The 14,648-nt window shown below is 32.4% G+C and overlaps 3 protein-coding genes and 1 long non-coding RNA gene across 6 annotated transcripts; 2 read left to right on the top strand and 2 right to left on the bottom strand.

Moving 5' to 3' along the window:
- Nucleotides 1-3,877: 3,877 nt before the first annotated feature.
- LOC135119453 (uncharacterized) lies at nucleotides 3,878-4,669 on the top strand. Its single transcript, XR_010278226.1, has 4 exons — nucleotides 3,878-3,971; nucleotides 4,134-4,186; nucleotides 4,401-4,498; nucleotides 4,556-4,669. It is a non-coding gene; the product is annotated as an uncharacterized LOC135119453 (long non-coding RNA).
- Nucleotides 4,670-4,727: 58 nt separating this feature from the next.
- LOC135119488 (uncharacterized) lies at nucleotides 4,728-8,792 on the bottom strand. Of its 2 annotated transcripts, none has more exons than XM_064043902.1 (7): nucleotides 8,615-8,792; nucleotides 8,491-8,556; nucleotides 8,272-8,418; nucleotides 8,095-8,193; nucleotides 5,548-5,601; nucleotides 4,864-4,926; nucleotides 4,728-4,802 (listed from the first exon to the last, which is right to left on the bottom strand). In XM_064043902.1, the coding sequence occupies exons 1-7, from the start codon at nucleotides 8,739-8,741 to the stop codon at nucleotides 4,741-4,743; spliced, it is 618 nt and encodes a 205-aa protein (XP_063899972.1). In that variant the 5' UTR covers nucleotides 8,742-8,792; the 3' UTR covers nucleotides 4,728-4,740. The 2 variants fall into 2 exon arrangements, with proteins under 2 accessions (XP_063899972.1, XP_063899971.1); XM_064043901.1 differs by having other exon boundaries at nucleotides 5,548-5,646.
- A 171-nt stretch (nucleotides 8,793-8,963) lies between these two features.
- On the top strand, nucleotides 8,964-10,767 carry LOC135119485 (immunoglobulin-binding protein 1-like). Its single transcript, XM_064043897.1, has 9 exons — nucleotides 8,964-9,060; nucleotides 9,432-9,544; nucleotides 9,606-9,750; nucleotides 9,806-9,937; nucleotides 9,996-10,119; nucleotides 10,183-10,274; nucleotides 10,333-10,466; nucleotides 10,525-10,640; nucleotides 10,698-10,767. Exons 3-9 carry the CDS (start codon nucleotides 9,625-9,627, stop codon nucleotides 10,736-10,738), a joined length of 765 nt encoding a protein of 254 aa, XP_063899967.1. The 5' UTR covers nucleotides 8,964-9,060; nucleotides 9,432-9,544; nucleotides 9,606-9,624; the 3' UTR covers nucleotides 10,739-10,767.
- LOC135119456 (calcium-dependent protein kinase 5-like) lies at nucleotides 10,746-14,338 on the bottom strand. Of its 2 annotated transcripts, none has more exons than XM_064043867.1 (22): nucleotides 13,975-14,338; nucleotides 13,785-13,923; nucleotides 13,598-13,734; nucleotides 13,477-13,543; nucleotides 13,364-13,412; nucleotides 13,021-13,130; nucleotides 12,850-12,937; nucleotides 12,760-12,796; nucleotides 12,580-12,703; nucleotides 12,462-12,526; nucleotides 12,367-12,411; nucleotides 12,223-12,318; nucleotides 12,064-12,169; nucleotides 11,937-12,010; nucleotides 11,738-11,885; nucleotides 11,627-11,678; nucleotides 11,475-11,572; nucleotides 11,291-11,418; nucleotides 11,140-11,235; nucleotides 11,033-11,084; nucleotides 10,909-10,977; nucleotides 10,746-10,851 (listed from the first exon to the last, which is right to left on the bottom strand). In XM_064043867.1, exons 1-22 carry the CDS (start codon nucleotides 14,154-14,156, stop codon nucleotides 10,825-10,827), a joined length of 1,989 nt encoding a protein of 662 aa, XP_063899937.1. In that variant the 5' UTR covers nucleotides 14,157-14,338; the 3' UTR covers nucleotides 10,746-10,824. The 2 variants fall into 2 exon arrangements, with proteins under 2 accessions (XP_063899937.1, XP_063899936.1); XM_064043866.1 differs by having other exon boundaries at nucleotides 13,972-14,338.
- Nucleotides 14,339-14,648: the final 310 nt, after the last annotated feature.

Genomic DNA, 14,648 nt, shown 5'->3' on the forward strand with positions numbered 1-14,648 from the left:
AAGCCCCATTAACAGTACTACCTTTGGGCAAAATAGAAAGATTACTTGCCAACTTTCTCCTAAATTTTCAAACTGAGTAATTTGTGAGAGGATATGTAAAACAAACCGTTAAATATAAGTATAAGTAGATGCGATGACTTAAAGAGGGCCATCGAGTTATGGAGCAAATAGGGCGAAAATGCGTTAAAAGTTTTTAAGCATATGTCAACTCTTAAGGGTAAGAAGTTATACAACATTTTACAATGGTATGGCGATACAGTCAAGATGAGGTGTTACTACCCGACCGCTAAATAACCTGTTAAAGGAAAAAGGGAGGTTTGATGGTAAAAAGTTAGAACTTTTCAATTGAAGCTTATGTTAAGCACGATTAGTATAAGCGTAGTTTATCTTCAGACGGATAGTAATGTGAAAATAAGTGGTTGGATGATTTTATATATGCGATGCCCGAGCGCATTAAAGTTAATTTCTGTTTGGATTAAATCACGGTAAACAAGAAAGGTAACGCGTTACAAGTAAAGAGGCATTAGGTGTGAAGCATTAATAAGTTAAACGGGTTTTATATAATAAATAAAATTAGCGCATATAAATATAACTCATGTATGGTCTACACTTATGTATATAGTTTAAATTATTAAAATGTAGAATCTTATACAAATATACCCCCCCTTTACAAAAGCATAAGCTATGGTAATCTTTTTATTAACTCCGAGCATTGTATTTAAGTTGTAATATATTTTTTAAAATGAAAATGGTTCTCTCGACTTTAAAAATAGGTATTATAGCAAAAGTTAATTAATAATAGGGTAAGTTGCTTAATCTTTGGCTTACTATTAACACTAAACCGCACGAACTCAAGATACGCAAATATTGTGTAGACATTATATACAATTTTTTAAAAATAGGTAAGACGTCAATCGACCGGGGCTACGAGCCCTAAGTACTATATTTTGGGGCGTGAATTTCATTTTAATTAATGGCTAATTAAAAAACAACTTTAAATTAATTATTCACACAGATTTAAAAGAGATCTAACAATATATCTTTATTACTGTTATAAATCGGAATAGAGATAATATCCGCAATTTGTTATAAGTTGAGATGAACTTGTTTCTTTTTGGTATAAAAAAGGTTGACAACTAATTTTGGCACAAGCTTTTATAAAGATCGGTTAAAGACAAACTTCTGTCACCTGAACAGTCTATAATTTTGTTTTTGGTAACTATCTCTCAAATTTTGGTCATGTAAATGGTCCGAGGTCATCAACGAGAAAGGATGTGCTAAAATAGTTATCAAACAGTATTTGCCCCGGCAATACTTACGCAGGTTGCTAGACTACTAAGGAGTTTGCAAAATCAACTGTTTTAACTTTCTAAAATATTTCAAGAAAAAAAGGAGATGTAGTTGTTAAAGGTAAAAGCGTAGGCCTCCCTAAGCTGGTTTCACCAAGAATTCAATAATCTCTTGATAAAATGTGTAAATAAGGATGACGAGATACGTTAGAAGACATTACGACACAGAGGAACGGGATTAAAATTATCTCGTGAAAGTCAATGAATACTCAAATCTGAACTAAAATATTATTAGGTATGGGAAAAACATTGTGTTCAGTTTCAATTTAAGACTATTTTATTACACTAAGGCTAAAAAAAACCACATAACACCGAAACAAAAGAAAAATAGATGTGAATGGGCGAAGTTTAAACTATCATGGACTGTAGACAACTTGGTAAAAAAAAATTATATTAAGTGACTAATCAAAATTCAATGTTTGTGTGGAGGAATTTCGAAAAACGGGTTGTTGACAAAAAAATGAAGCTTTCCATGCAGGACAATCGAACGCATCGTTAAATTCCCAAAAGGGATGATTATTTGGGGCTGGCTATTAGCAAAAGGTTTGGTAACTGAGTTTATCAGTAGTATTGAAAACGCAGAGAAATAACAAAAAGTTTTCTTTTTTTCCCAGTGTCAACAAGTTGTATGTAGCGGAAAATTGTGTTTTCCAAGAAGACGGAAGTCTCTTTTATATAGCCAAGTCAACACAAAATTGGCTCTCTGGGAAGGGGGTTACAGTTTTTTCATGACCTTCTAGTAGTTCAGACCTTAATATTATGGAAATAATCTGGCCTTAAATGAAGGAGCAATTACGAAATAACCTCTTAGAGAACAACTCTAGATTTAAAGTCAAAACTGACAGATTATGAACTAAGATTACACCTGCGTTTTAAAAATCTTCAGCAGCAATTATGCCTGCTAGAAGAGCAGCAGTTGTTAAGGCGACGGAGAGGTTAGGTTAGGTTAGGGTCTTTATTAAACTGCACAGTAACAGTTTTGTCCCAAAATATTTCGTCAAACGATTTGTCATATTTGTAATTTTTTTAATTAAAATTACTTTGTAAGCGTAATTACCGACTTTTGTTACATATAATGCTTAGTTCAGGAGTAAAACTTCATTCCTTGTTTAACGATTTTTATATGTCTTACTATTTCTTTATTATTTATTAACACGAAATTTGAATATCTTTCCACGATAATTAGTCGTTAAGGCTCATGGTTGGAAAGGAGCGACCATGTTTTTAATTAAGAATATTCCTGGCGACTCCCCCATAAATTACAAATATAACACTGTCAGAAAACTTTGTTTAGCTCGGAAATACCTAGAAAGATTCAGAATGAAAATTTTGTTTACGAGAAAGCTAAAAATTGTTTCAGTAAGGCAGTTAGGTTGAAGAAATGGTGAACAACACGAAATATAGCCCATCGTATTAGGTCATCACAAAACAGACCTTCATAGTTATAAAGAATCAATGGACACTAAACGGACTTTAATAACAATATTGCGATGCGGTATACCATAAATAATTAAATTCCATGCTATGAAAATTAATATTACATGCAACAAAGAAGACTGTTACTAATGGAGACGGAGGATGCTCGAGACCATTGACAAACGCTCACAACATCATAATTATCTCTACTCTATGCGCTTTGAAAGAACAATGCTTTCTATTTAGTGGACTACGCAAGCATTAACATTAACTTGAAGAGAGAGAAACTAAATCTGCGACAGGATAAGATTAAAGGTATTAAAAAACAAGTTCGAGGACATAGCTATATTATCCTCGCCTTCTAAGTTGTGCAATTATTGTTAGTAAGTACACGACGATGCTAATCATAAAAAGATAAGGTCTTCTAAGCTCTAATCAAGACTTCTGGTGAAAGAGCGTAAAGGGAAAAATTAAAAAGTAAATGCCTAGTAATCCCAGTGTTAGGAAGAGGGACTTATTCTTTGATTTCTTTACTCCCTTCCTTCTTTTATAAAACACATACATCTGTACATATTTGTTAAAATTAGAGCTGAACTATTCGTCAAAAAGACTTCTTAAACTTGTGTACAAAAGTTGTCCTTTTCAAATCTTTTACAAAGATTACAAAATTAATCATATTAATTAAGAGTGGGTTGTCGGGAGTATGAATCCTCCATTAGGCTGGTATAACTTTAAAAGTTAGTAAGTTTTAAATTATAAAAATATTGCTGAGCATACTTGTACAAATAAGTTTATACATAACAGAGAAAAATATTGTATTCAAATTTATAAAGATTTCTAATTTTTTTTAAAACCTTGTTTATTAATAGGAGATATTTAGTAAGGTTAAGTAACGTACCCATGAGCAGCTCTAAATAATTATTATTTGTAGGCTACAATAATCGGCATAAAGCGTCCTGTAAAATTCTAGCTTTCGCTGTAACTCCGATGTCTTACGGTCTTCTCTAATCACAATGGGTCGGCGGCCGGCAGGAGGCAAAACTATTGAAAAAAAACGTCGAGACGGGCCTACTTGCTTATTTCTGCGAAAGGGCAGACTTCATTTCGTTTACAGGGAATGCGAACCGTTCGTTGTAATGTTAGGAAAAGTTTTCTTTTTTCTAGGAGCCATCTCCTTACTTAATGCAGCTTATTCGGCTATACAACGTTGGTTATAAATATCCAAGCTATAATGTTGGTGTTTTCGAAAACTTAAGAGAGTTAATTAATTGTTTAGGAGAACTTAGTGGTTTACTATGTTATGTATATTTTAAAATCATATAGTCTTTAAATTTTATCTCCTTCCCCGTTAAAAATTTATTTTTATAGACAGAACTTATTTACAACTCACTGATGAGGAATTTCAAGTTTTACCTAGTGACGTAAGCTTTTCTTATAACATTTTATAATACGAAATTGTGGTAAATTTTTAACACCTTTCATAAATGTTAAATTATTAGCGTCGTTTATTAAATTCTTTAGTTTAATTCTTATTACTTATTATACATACTAGATCGGCGTTGATTAAGATGAACTGTTTCCTTTTTAATTTACCTCTATACAACTTTCGTTTTTATTTTTTTTCTTCTACTTTAGATTATTATTCAAACACTTCTTGGCCTTCTTTTTTGTGGAATAGCAATTGTTTATTCCTCCGATAAATTTCATAATATTAAGTGCTCCCCTTTAGACACGTCGGTTTCTTATAGATGAACTTCTAAATAAGTTTTTGAAGATTTTATTCTTAATAGACCGTTTTTAGAAAATCAACCCTCTTTCTACACTTTTCGACATCGGGGAAACTTTAGAATAGAAAAATCTTAATTATTCCAAGTGTGTCCCGTAATTTATTTAGTGAGATTCTGTTATCTTGCGTAACTTAGGTAGTACCGATCTACTAATAATATTTATTGCTTTAATTTTAGAAAAATATTTATTAAGCGTTGGTTATTGTAGTAAATTCGTGTCGGACTTGCTTTATAAATTTTTCGAAATCAACTGAAGCGAAAATAAATTTTTAAAAAACTCAGAGTATATAAATTAATTTTTTGTTACTAACGGGTTTCGTTAAGTTCCTTTACCCAATTGGAGATTGCAGGGAAGTTGGGAACGCATTCTCTCACTAATTGTAAAGAATTATAAGTAATATTAGTTATCGTATTATTAAACGTTTTTCGACAATAAATAGTATTAATTACTGAACGCGCTAACAACAATACAAGGCTGAATATATTCTGTAAGCCGTTCACTGATACACCAAAATTTACTGGCCTTATTAATATACTTCGAAAAATAATTTAATGTAACTAAAGTAGATTATCACGTTTACCACATTTACTTGCAGATTTTACGATAATTATAGTTATTGCTATATACTTATCACTTTAAGCTTGCACAACTATGGGAAATTCTTATTATATAATATTGACCATCGCAGATATAGGCTACATAATATTTAAGTATTCAATTGATAATTAGATTATTTTAAATAACTATAATACCTTAGATTTTTACTTTTTGTAGATAATTTATTATATTTAAATTCATTTTTTTATATTTAATTTTACTTGTACTACTATTTTTTCCTTAAATATGAACAAATGGATTGTTTATTCAAGATTATTTAAAAATTTTTTACTACACATTTAATTATAAAAATTATTTTATTATTTTAAATTTTAACTTTTTTCTAATTTAGCAAGTTAAAATTGTTAAAGTTCTACTAAATCGAGTTAGCATGCACCTTGATAACGGTCGTCAAGAACTTCCAAAACGAGGATATATTCCTTCTTGGAATCTTGAGGGTCAATTTTAGTAAAAATAAATTTCACTCCAGAAAAATCTTAAGTTTGAAATTTATATGAAGCAAACATCTTTTTTAAGAACTCTCAACTATTTTAAAACATGAAAAGTTGTATATTCAGAAGAAAAAAGGTTTCCAGGTTAAATTAAGTAAATATCAAAACGTTTAAAGTCAATTATTTCTTGGTTAGTACTTAATTTTTTTTTAACGGAGCAAATTTATAATAAATAGTATATTAATTACTCTTTAATTAAATCGTAAATCTAATGTTTATATATGCAAAGTATACAATTTTTTAAAGTAAATATAATAGCAGGTAACGTTCAGAAATTATTTAAAAAAAGTAGTCATAACTTATTAGAATTTTATAAATCTGTGCTTAATAATATTTGCCATAAATGTTTTTCATTTATATTCTGGTTGAGCACCATGACCTGAAAAAAAGAAACTTTCAGAACGGCAGTGGAGTACAAACTCTTCAGAATTTTACTTAAATAACAAAAGTTTAGATAAATGTTATTTGCTATTATATACTACTAATAAAAAAGAGATTCTGTAACTTAAGTCAATTAACAACTATTTTATCTTTAAGAAATTATTTTTTGCAGTACTAGCAAGTTTCAGATTATAATCTTAAGAAATTCCAATCTATTAATAAACTTTAATAAATTGGTAGAACTGTTACTAGTTTGCTAAACTCATTGTGTTTTGCGTTTTTTAATCATTACCATAAAAATAATTAGCGGAAGTTTAAAGTTTTTTACTTTTATTATAGAAACGTATGAATACTACTAGTTGTGTATTATTAATTTCTCACTTTTTTAACAGATCAACAAATTCTTTAGTATAAAGGCTATTAATAAAATTTCTGCCCAATTACTTTCAGTGTAACTATAAAAATATAATAAATAATTGCCAAAAACTATTACAAAACAAAATTGTTTGAAATGCTACTTTGGATATGTAAAAGTTTATACAGAATTACTTAGAAAAAGTTTTTGAAGTCATAATAAATATCAACAAAGAGCTAACATAAAATATATGTTCCATAATTCCTGACAGGTTAATATTAATGTTAAAAAAAGTTACTAGAGAAAATTTACTTATAGTAACAATGACCTTTTTTACCAAAAGCGGTAAATTGCGATCTGGAAGTTAACTTATTGAATACGCGGTCTGAGCAGTACAATTTATAAAAAGCAGCGCGTGAAATGAACAGTAAAATGAGACCAGCAATAAGGGGAGTGGACTCAAATAAAATTAAGTTTAATAAGATTTAAAATATTGAGAGGCAACTAGATAATTTAATAACACATAACATTGAAAACCGTAGCACGAATTCTACGTTAACATCTTTTATTACAAAATGATGGACGTGGTTCGTATTTAAAAGTAGTTAATTTATATTAACTTAGTTACCGTAGAATCATAGATATATTTATATTAATTCTTGTTTTCGTTAATAAAAAAGAAAAAAAAAACGATCACTGAGTTTTGATGTATATATCTTTTTTTTGCTATATGATATAAGAAATAGTGTTCGCTGCTTTAGCGTCGGGATCTAATTGAATGTAACTTGAAGCCTTTTCAGTGCCAATACAGGCTTATGTTTTACTCTATAATAGTCTGTAACCTTAAACTAGTACCTATGTTATAGTGCTAGTTTATAGTATACTGACCGCCTGGTTGCATTGGGGTTAGCTAGCTATGCGGTGGCTGAAGGAATTAAATAGTGTTGTTTACCAATATACTTATATATATGCGGCGGATATATTATTAAGCTCAACTAGTGGGTTAGCATAAAACTAGCTGATGCCCAATTCCTTAGAGCGAACTTTCGAAATAATTTTATCAAGGGAAATAAAAACCCTGGTAAGAAAAAAAAAACTTTCAAAAAATTAATAACGGATTCAAATTCATTTATCATACGCAACGACACATGTACCGGGAAATTAAATTAAAGATCTGCTTTTTACAAAAAAAAGTGAAGCACATAGTTTGTTCCACTAGACAAATCTTAAAGTAATAGTTAAGCCTGAAAGAAATTTAAACAGTCAACGTATGCCTTCTTGAAAGCATCATCAACTTCGCAAATGTCAATAAAAGCAAACATTGTCTATTTTATACTTAATAATTTTTTTAACCTAACCGGGTTATTTTTTACTGTATAATTTGATAGTGGCCTGGCTTAAATTAGAAAAAGTTATGTGACTTTCAGTAAAGTTAGTTACGCAAATAAATATTTTATCTGCATAAAAAGACAATTTTTTAATAATATAGCGATCCTACGTAAATATTGAAAAAATAGAATTTAATTACGTTTCTTTTAAATAAAAGTCATTATTGAAGTGTTAACAACTATAGAAATAAAAAAGTGGACTTGTAATTATAATAATTCAAATTATAAATATAATAAATAAAGCTAAAATCCTATAGTTTACAATTCTGCAATGTGCGAAAAATAAATTAAAGGTTAATTATAGAAACCTTTGATTTCAGGTACAAATCGTAAGCCCAAAAAATTTTCGAATAATTCCACCTGATCGCTCTCGTCTTCTTCAGATTTTATAAATTCTTCGTTCAAGACTTTGTAGTAAAAAAGTTGACCATTTATTACTTACCTTTGAAACTTGGAAAAAAGTTAATTTACAGATAATATGGAACCTTTTTTTTTAATTAAAATTTTTCCTTTTAAATCTTCGCAACTCTCTTGCAAGCTGTTCTTCTTTGATACGTATAAGTTTTTACGCTCGATTAACGCGTTTATCTCCTCTTCAAATTTTAATTTTCTAATTCTTCTTTCTTCACAAACTGCAAGGGATGTAAGGTTTTTTAAGATAGACAAGAATCCTCAAGGCTAAACTTAAGCTTTTAAAAAATTACTTTGTGCACTTTTTTTGTTTTGTAGTTCCTGTTCAGCAATTTTATTAGAAACGTCCCTTAATTTTTCTTATTAGGTTGAAATATAGTTTTATTATTCTATAATATATATTAAATAAAATAATACTGTTCAGCTCCTCTATGCGTAGCGAACTTTCCGACGTATAGCCATCTAAAACTTTTCCAAGTTTATTACACCATAAATCGAAATGAGCACGACTTTGAGCTATGTTTCTGCGTAGATGTTGATCCATCGGTTTTTATTGTATTAAGTGAAAGTTAAACGTTAATTTCTCACTATCTTGGAGGGAAAACCATGAACAAATTTACTTACAAGCTTAGCTGGAAAGTCTAAACTATAATACTACGAAGTTTAACCTCGTAATCGATCGCTGACTTAAGTCAACTTTCTCGAGGGTTCTTTATATACAGCTACAAGTTACAATTACTTATCTTCAGTGTATGGAAATGTCGCGGACTACGTGTTTTGAGTTACATGACTTATTTAATTTGGCTGAAAGAGATTATCATTACCTTGAAAGTGACCAAGGGCGTGCTGATCCAGAGCGTCAGGTTTTAAATTTTTAATATTTATATTTTATTTGTATTAGAGTTAGAGGAGTAGTAATAATAGCTTATCATCTTTTCTCTTCTGTTATAAAGTTTTACTAACCATCTTTCAATATGTTTCTCAAAGAAAAATTAAATAAACTTATTTTTTATTTTTATGATAATGTTATCTCAAGTTATTTTCTTTTTTCACTTTAAAATTATATGTTACAATTCTTGTTCTACATTAAGTATAAAAACTTTGAGTTTTCTTATTAGGGTTACGTACGTTTTTGTAAATATTGATAAAACTTTATTTTTAAAAAAACATTTCTCGAGAAAAGTATTAGTGCTATGGCGTAATCCCCCGTTGGTACCCTCAATATATTTCTTAGGTGTTAGTAAGGAACACAATCAACTCTCTGCTAAAGTGCGGAGATTTACTCAGGTTAACAAAAGTTTTTTCTTCTAATGAACTTTTAGAGGACATTAATACTGAAGATTTAAGGTTTTTTTATACTGATATCTTGTAATAGTCCAAATTGTAAAACTTTATTCAATTACTACAGATACCTACTAATTCCAGTCATGATAAGCGATTTAACTCTTGAAATTATAGACAAAGAAGCCAGACTAACTAACTTAAAGGCAGTCAAAGATTGTTCATTGGCCTTTTTATTAAGGTGTAAAGAGTTAAGACTTCTTCCTGAAGAAGTTATTATTTCTGCTTTGATCTTTATGGCGCTTATTTTACTAATATATCAAGCAGTGCACAAAAGTTCTCGACAAATTTCTAAAGAGTCAAGAAGAACAAGAACAACAAGAAAGGGCTCCCGTCCAGATGAGAGAGTTGAAAATAGCTCTCTATAAATTGGAAAAAAAAACCAAAGAAAAATACAAAGTTTTGGATCTTTTTCTTAAGAAACATCTATAGAGTTGAAATTTCTATTACATGCAAGGCCCTGACGGAAAGAATTTCTAAAAGTTACCATAGTTTGGAAGGCTCGGTTAAAGAAAACTTTGAGCGAGAGCATATGATAGCATTGCTGGACGTGTGGATCAATAAAGTTTGCTTCCAACTCGGTTGGTTTCCGTAGTTATCTTCTTTGCTAGGAATTGTTAAATAGTAACTACTACTTTTTTCAGACAGTACGCAGCGTGAAATTGAAATTCTTGAAAAGTATAGTAAGTTTCAAGCTGAGAACGGGGAGGAAGCAGCCACGCCGCCAGCCAAAGCAGTAACACTCTTTCCTGAGCCTTATGCGCCGTAATACTTATAATATCTATTTTTACTAGTGCTTCAAACCCTTTGTTCTAACACGTAGCATGATCAAGGTGTTCGGCACGTCCCACCGGCCCTTCAAGTATACTCCGGAGCAGTGGGCGTTGGTTGAACACGAGCGTGGGCTTCACTGCAGCGCAGAGGCGAGGTAAGAGCTGGAAGAACGGTGTGTCCTTCAGCGTAACAAGCTTTAATATATTTTCTAGCGAGAGCGCTCTCTCGGACGATAGCAACCACAGTGAGGAGATGGACAACCGGAAGGCCTACGGCGCCAGTGACCAGGCGGTCTACAGACAAAGAAAGTGGGATGACTTTACAGATGGTATGCACGAAGATCCCTTCAAACCACCACCACTAGCAATTTTTTTATTTACCGCAGAAAACCCACGTGGGTCGGGTAACCTTCATAATCGGAGTTGAAGGGACTCAAACGCCAATACTTCGACGTACATTTTATTTAATAAATTGTCTGTTCGCATTGAAGACAGTTTTACTTACGAAACTGGCTACACGTCGGCAAATTCCTTGAACCACTTGAGAATTTGTCAACAGCTTAGGGGAATAGCCGGAATCTCAAGCGAAAGTATAACCTCTAGTTCCAATGCCTCCTCAGCGCTGGGGCGTGCCTCCGGCTTGACTCGCAGAAGCATTTCTATAGCCTAAAGCCAAATTGATAAGCACTTGCCACAACAGGTCTCAGGGGTCAATAAACACATTTCGACATCCTTCCGAAAGCCTTTTATGCTCATTGCAAGATCGGTTGACTCTTCGTGCTGCAAATGATCCACTGAAGCATGCGGTACTAAAAAAGCGCTCGTTACCTTCCTTTTGATATGCGAGAGATAAGTTCACGGTCGTTTTTGTAATGGAACGGAAACTTCCCGCAGACCAGACAGTACAGGATGACCCCTGCTGCCCTGTATGGCGAGGAAGGACACGAGGTCATCTGCATGTTTTGTAAGCAGAAGCCACCAAACATCCGCGGGCTTATTGTAGCCCTTTTCAAGGAAGATCTCGGGAGGCCAATAGCTGAGCGTGCCGACCGGGAGATCGAGCCTCTCTGTTTGCCTTGCAAAAGTTGCATAGCCAAAATCAGCAATCTGTAGTAATTCAGCTTGCGTAGTTTTTGATAGTAATTGTTTAAAGGAGGAAGTACCTTAACTACTTGAGTCATGGGATCTTTGCTGGAAAGTAAAATATTGGTGGGTTTTAGATCTCTGTGAATGATGCAAAGACGGTGCAAGTAGGTAATTCCTCAGAGAAAATAAAGTTAATTCCAAGGAGGCCTTTAGTACGAGGGAAGCTCACCCAAAAGCAGCTGGCGGAGCAGGTAGCGGGCACGCTTCTCAGAGAGCGCTCCCTGAAAAAGTCTGGTGGTGGGAAGCCACGGAGCCACACGACGGACAAAGAAAGAAAAACCTCGTCAAAAAGCGAAAAGACCGATCCACCCTCGCAAAGCTCGGTGACAATATACACTTGATGCAGTGTCTCGTAGGTTTCATAGCACGTTATGATATTGACGTGGTTGATAAGCTTGTGAATCGCAAGTTCGTCCACGAGGGCTTTCCTTTGGTCATAATAACTTCCACTGCATTGACGAGTATAAGAAAGATGCCACCGCTCAGGATCGTTGAGTAAATTTTTGTCTACAATCTTTACGGCGTACTTGGCAAAAGTTCTCCTATGAACGCACTTCGCAATGTGATACAGTAACACAAATTTCCAATAGTAAGTAAATATATTACTTGGTAAACCATCCCGAAGCCGCCACTCCCGATGACTTTTGAGTAGTATATATTGTACTTGTCTTTAATATTTTCTAAATTTAAGTGAAGTTGGATGGCTCTTGTCCTTGTAAGGTTTCGATTAACTACTAATTTATTTAAAGAAGAGCGAGTGTCAACCATCCTTTGGCGTCTACGTAGCTGCTCGCATAAAAGATTTCCCTAAAGTTTCCGAACTCCAAAAGGACGCCAAACCGACGATTAGAGACTGCATTTCTTTAAAAAATATTATTAGTAACTTAAAAGCACGGAAATAGTGACTACTTTCGATGTTTTCTGTAACTTTCGTATTCTAAAGCAGTCTTTTCTCTTTCCTCCTCTTTAAAAAAAATTTGAGCTAAGCAAAAAATAAAATTTACAAAGAATTTCTTTGAGGATCTGTTTCAGCGCTGTCAGTGGCTCCCGTACGGTTTACTCTTTTTCTCTAATAAGGAAGTTGTTGCACGGATCGATGCACCGAAGACACAAGCGGTGCACCTCGTGTATGTCAACCAACGAGCCCGTTAAATAGATGGCGCCTCGCGGATGCGCCGTTTGATGCTCAGAAGCGTAATAGTAAAGAAACTGCCCTTTTAAGACGAAGAAACGCCACACCCACTTCCTTTTCATAAAGAGGAAAGCAATTAAAAAATTATAAATGAGTAATTTATAGTAAACTTGAGAGGATTGTTTCTTCGTTTTTTTAATAAGTAACCTGCAAAATTAATTAAAAAATGTGCTTTAGTGCAAACAAGGCTTTAAGTTTACCACACCAAGTAGTTTTTATAGATGCCTCCGAGAAAAGCCCGGTGTGTCTTGTGAAACTTTCGTTACAAAAAATAAAATCCAGAACTGCCTAAGGAAATTAAAAAATCATAAAATTAGTAAAGCATAAAGCAAAGAGGCTAAAAAGAACTAAGTAAAGAGAACAAAGACAACCGGATTTTTATTAAGCCAGTTTAAGAATTCAGGGTATAATAATTTTTCTTTAGATTCTTCCGAGGAACAAAATGCTGAGCTGACTAACTCCTCAGCAAGAATTTCGATCTCTTTAAGAATTTTTAATAATTATAAATTAAAGAGTTTAACAAAGATATGAAAACTAAAGTGAAATTGTTTAAAGTCGCAAAACGCCATAATATTTGTCAAAAGTACGATATAGGCTAGCTATAAGGATAATGCCTAAACTCCAAAAACTTTACAAATAACAATTAAAATATAAATAATACAAGCTGTAAAACAAAAGTTTAATGAAAATAATAAATAGGTAATCTTTGAACACCTATGTTACTACAGTTTTCTGAAATTTTTAATAATGCTTTGGCTAAATCCTAAAAAAATATATTTATTTAAGTTTAATCAAAATATTAAGATGAAATTATTATGAAAATTAACGTCTAAAGAAAAATTGTGGTCAACTTGTTCCGCCTCTTTACTGTTTTTACAAAGCTTCTCAGTATGCCTTTCAAGTATAAATTATCATTAAGCCCACTATAATACCACTTCCTACTCGGACCTTACAAAGTCGGGAACAATAAGGCCTCTTTGTATGCTAAAAGCAATATAAAGAATGGTGCTTAGCATAACTGTCAAATCTTCGCGGCTAACGCCTTCATCTTCCGTAAGATTGAATAGTTTATAGCAAAATTGACACTATTAATAATATCATAATAAATTTGTTTGAGGGGTTAAAGAAATTCTACTTTTTCCTCCAATGTTCCGGAAGACGCCACTCTCAAACCGCAGACAAACTCTTGAAGATCAATTTTACCATCCCTTTTACTATCAAAAACATCGAAGAGCCTCAGTCCAAGCATTCCATTAAAAGTAAAATAGTGTAGGCTGTTAAGAAAGATTTAATAGTTGCTATACTTATTACACAAATATTACTACAAAGTTTCTTTATTAAACGAGTCAGTGGAATGAGCACGCTTGGTAAGGTGTTTGAAAATTTTACAAGCTTGACGATATTCAGCTTCCGAGGCTCGTATATTATTTTCTTTAAATGAATTATTGCAAGTAACATAATTCTTTCCAGATTTTTTCTGAAAACTTCTGAAAAGTTTATTTTTCATAGCTTTGTTTAAGTTTAACTTTAGCCAGGACGCCTTGCGGACAGTTTTTAATACAAAGTTTGCTACCTCCTACATTTAAGTTAACAAATTAAGATAAACACCGACTACAGAAAATTATGAGTTCTGCTTTTAAGCTACTAGAATAACTGAGTGGTGGTGTCCAATAGTTAGTGTCTCAAAGACATAACTACATTATTTGAGTTTTCAACTCAATGCTTTAACCGATATGCTATTTAATCTAAACTGAGTCTTCATTTGAATGCTATTTTAATCGCTAATCACTGTTCAGGTTATTGATATTTCCTTAACTGTTATATTTAATAAACGCATCGTATTTGTTATACATTCAAATGGTAGTTACAGCGTTTTTTTTTTAATTAATATTTTTTCTGGCGCTCAATAGGGCCAAAGGGGGGCACTGAAGTTACGAGCTCTCCACAAGGTGGTGGTGTACTCATTAAATAACTTCAAGTTTATTTACTTGTTTACGGG

The sequence above is a fragment of the Zophobas morio genome, unplaced genomic scaffold (genome assembly GCF_036711695.1).
Source record: "Zophobas morio isolate AGI-343-1 ecotype UQ-CSIRO unplaced genomic scaffold, CSIRO_AGI_Zmor_V1 ptg000266l, whole genome shotgun sequence".
Taxonomy (NCBI): Eukaryota; Metazoa; Arthropoda; class Insecta; order Coleoptera; family Tenebrionidae; genus Zophobas; species Zophobas morio.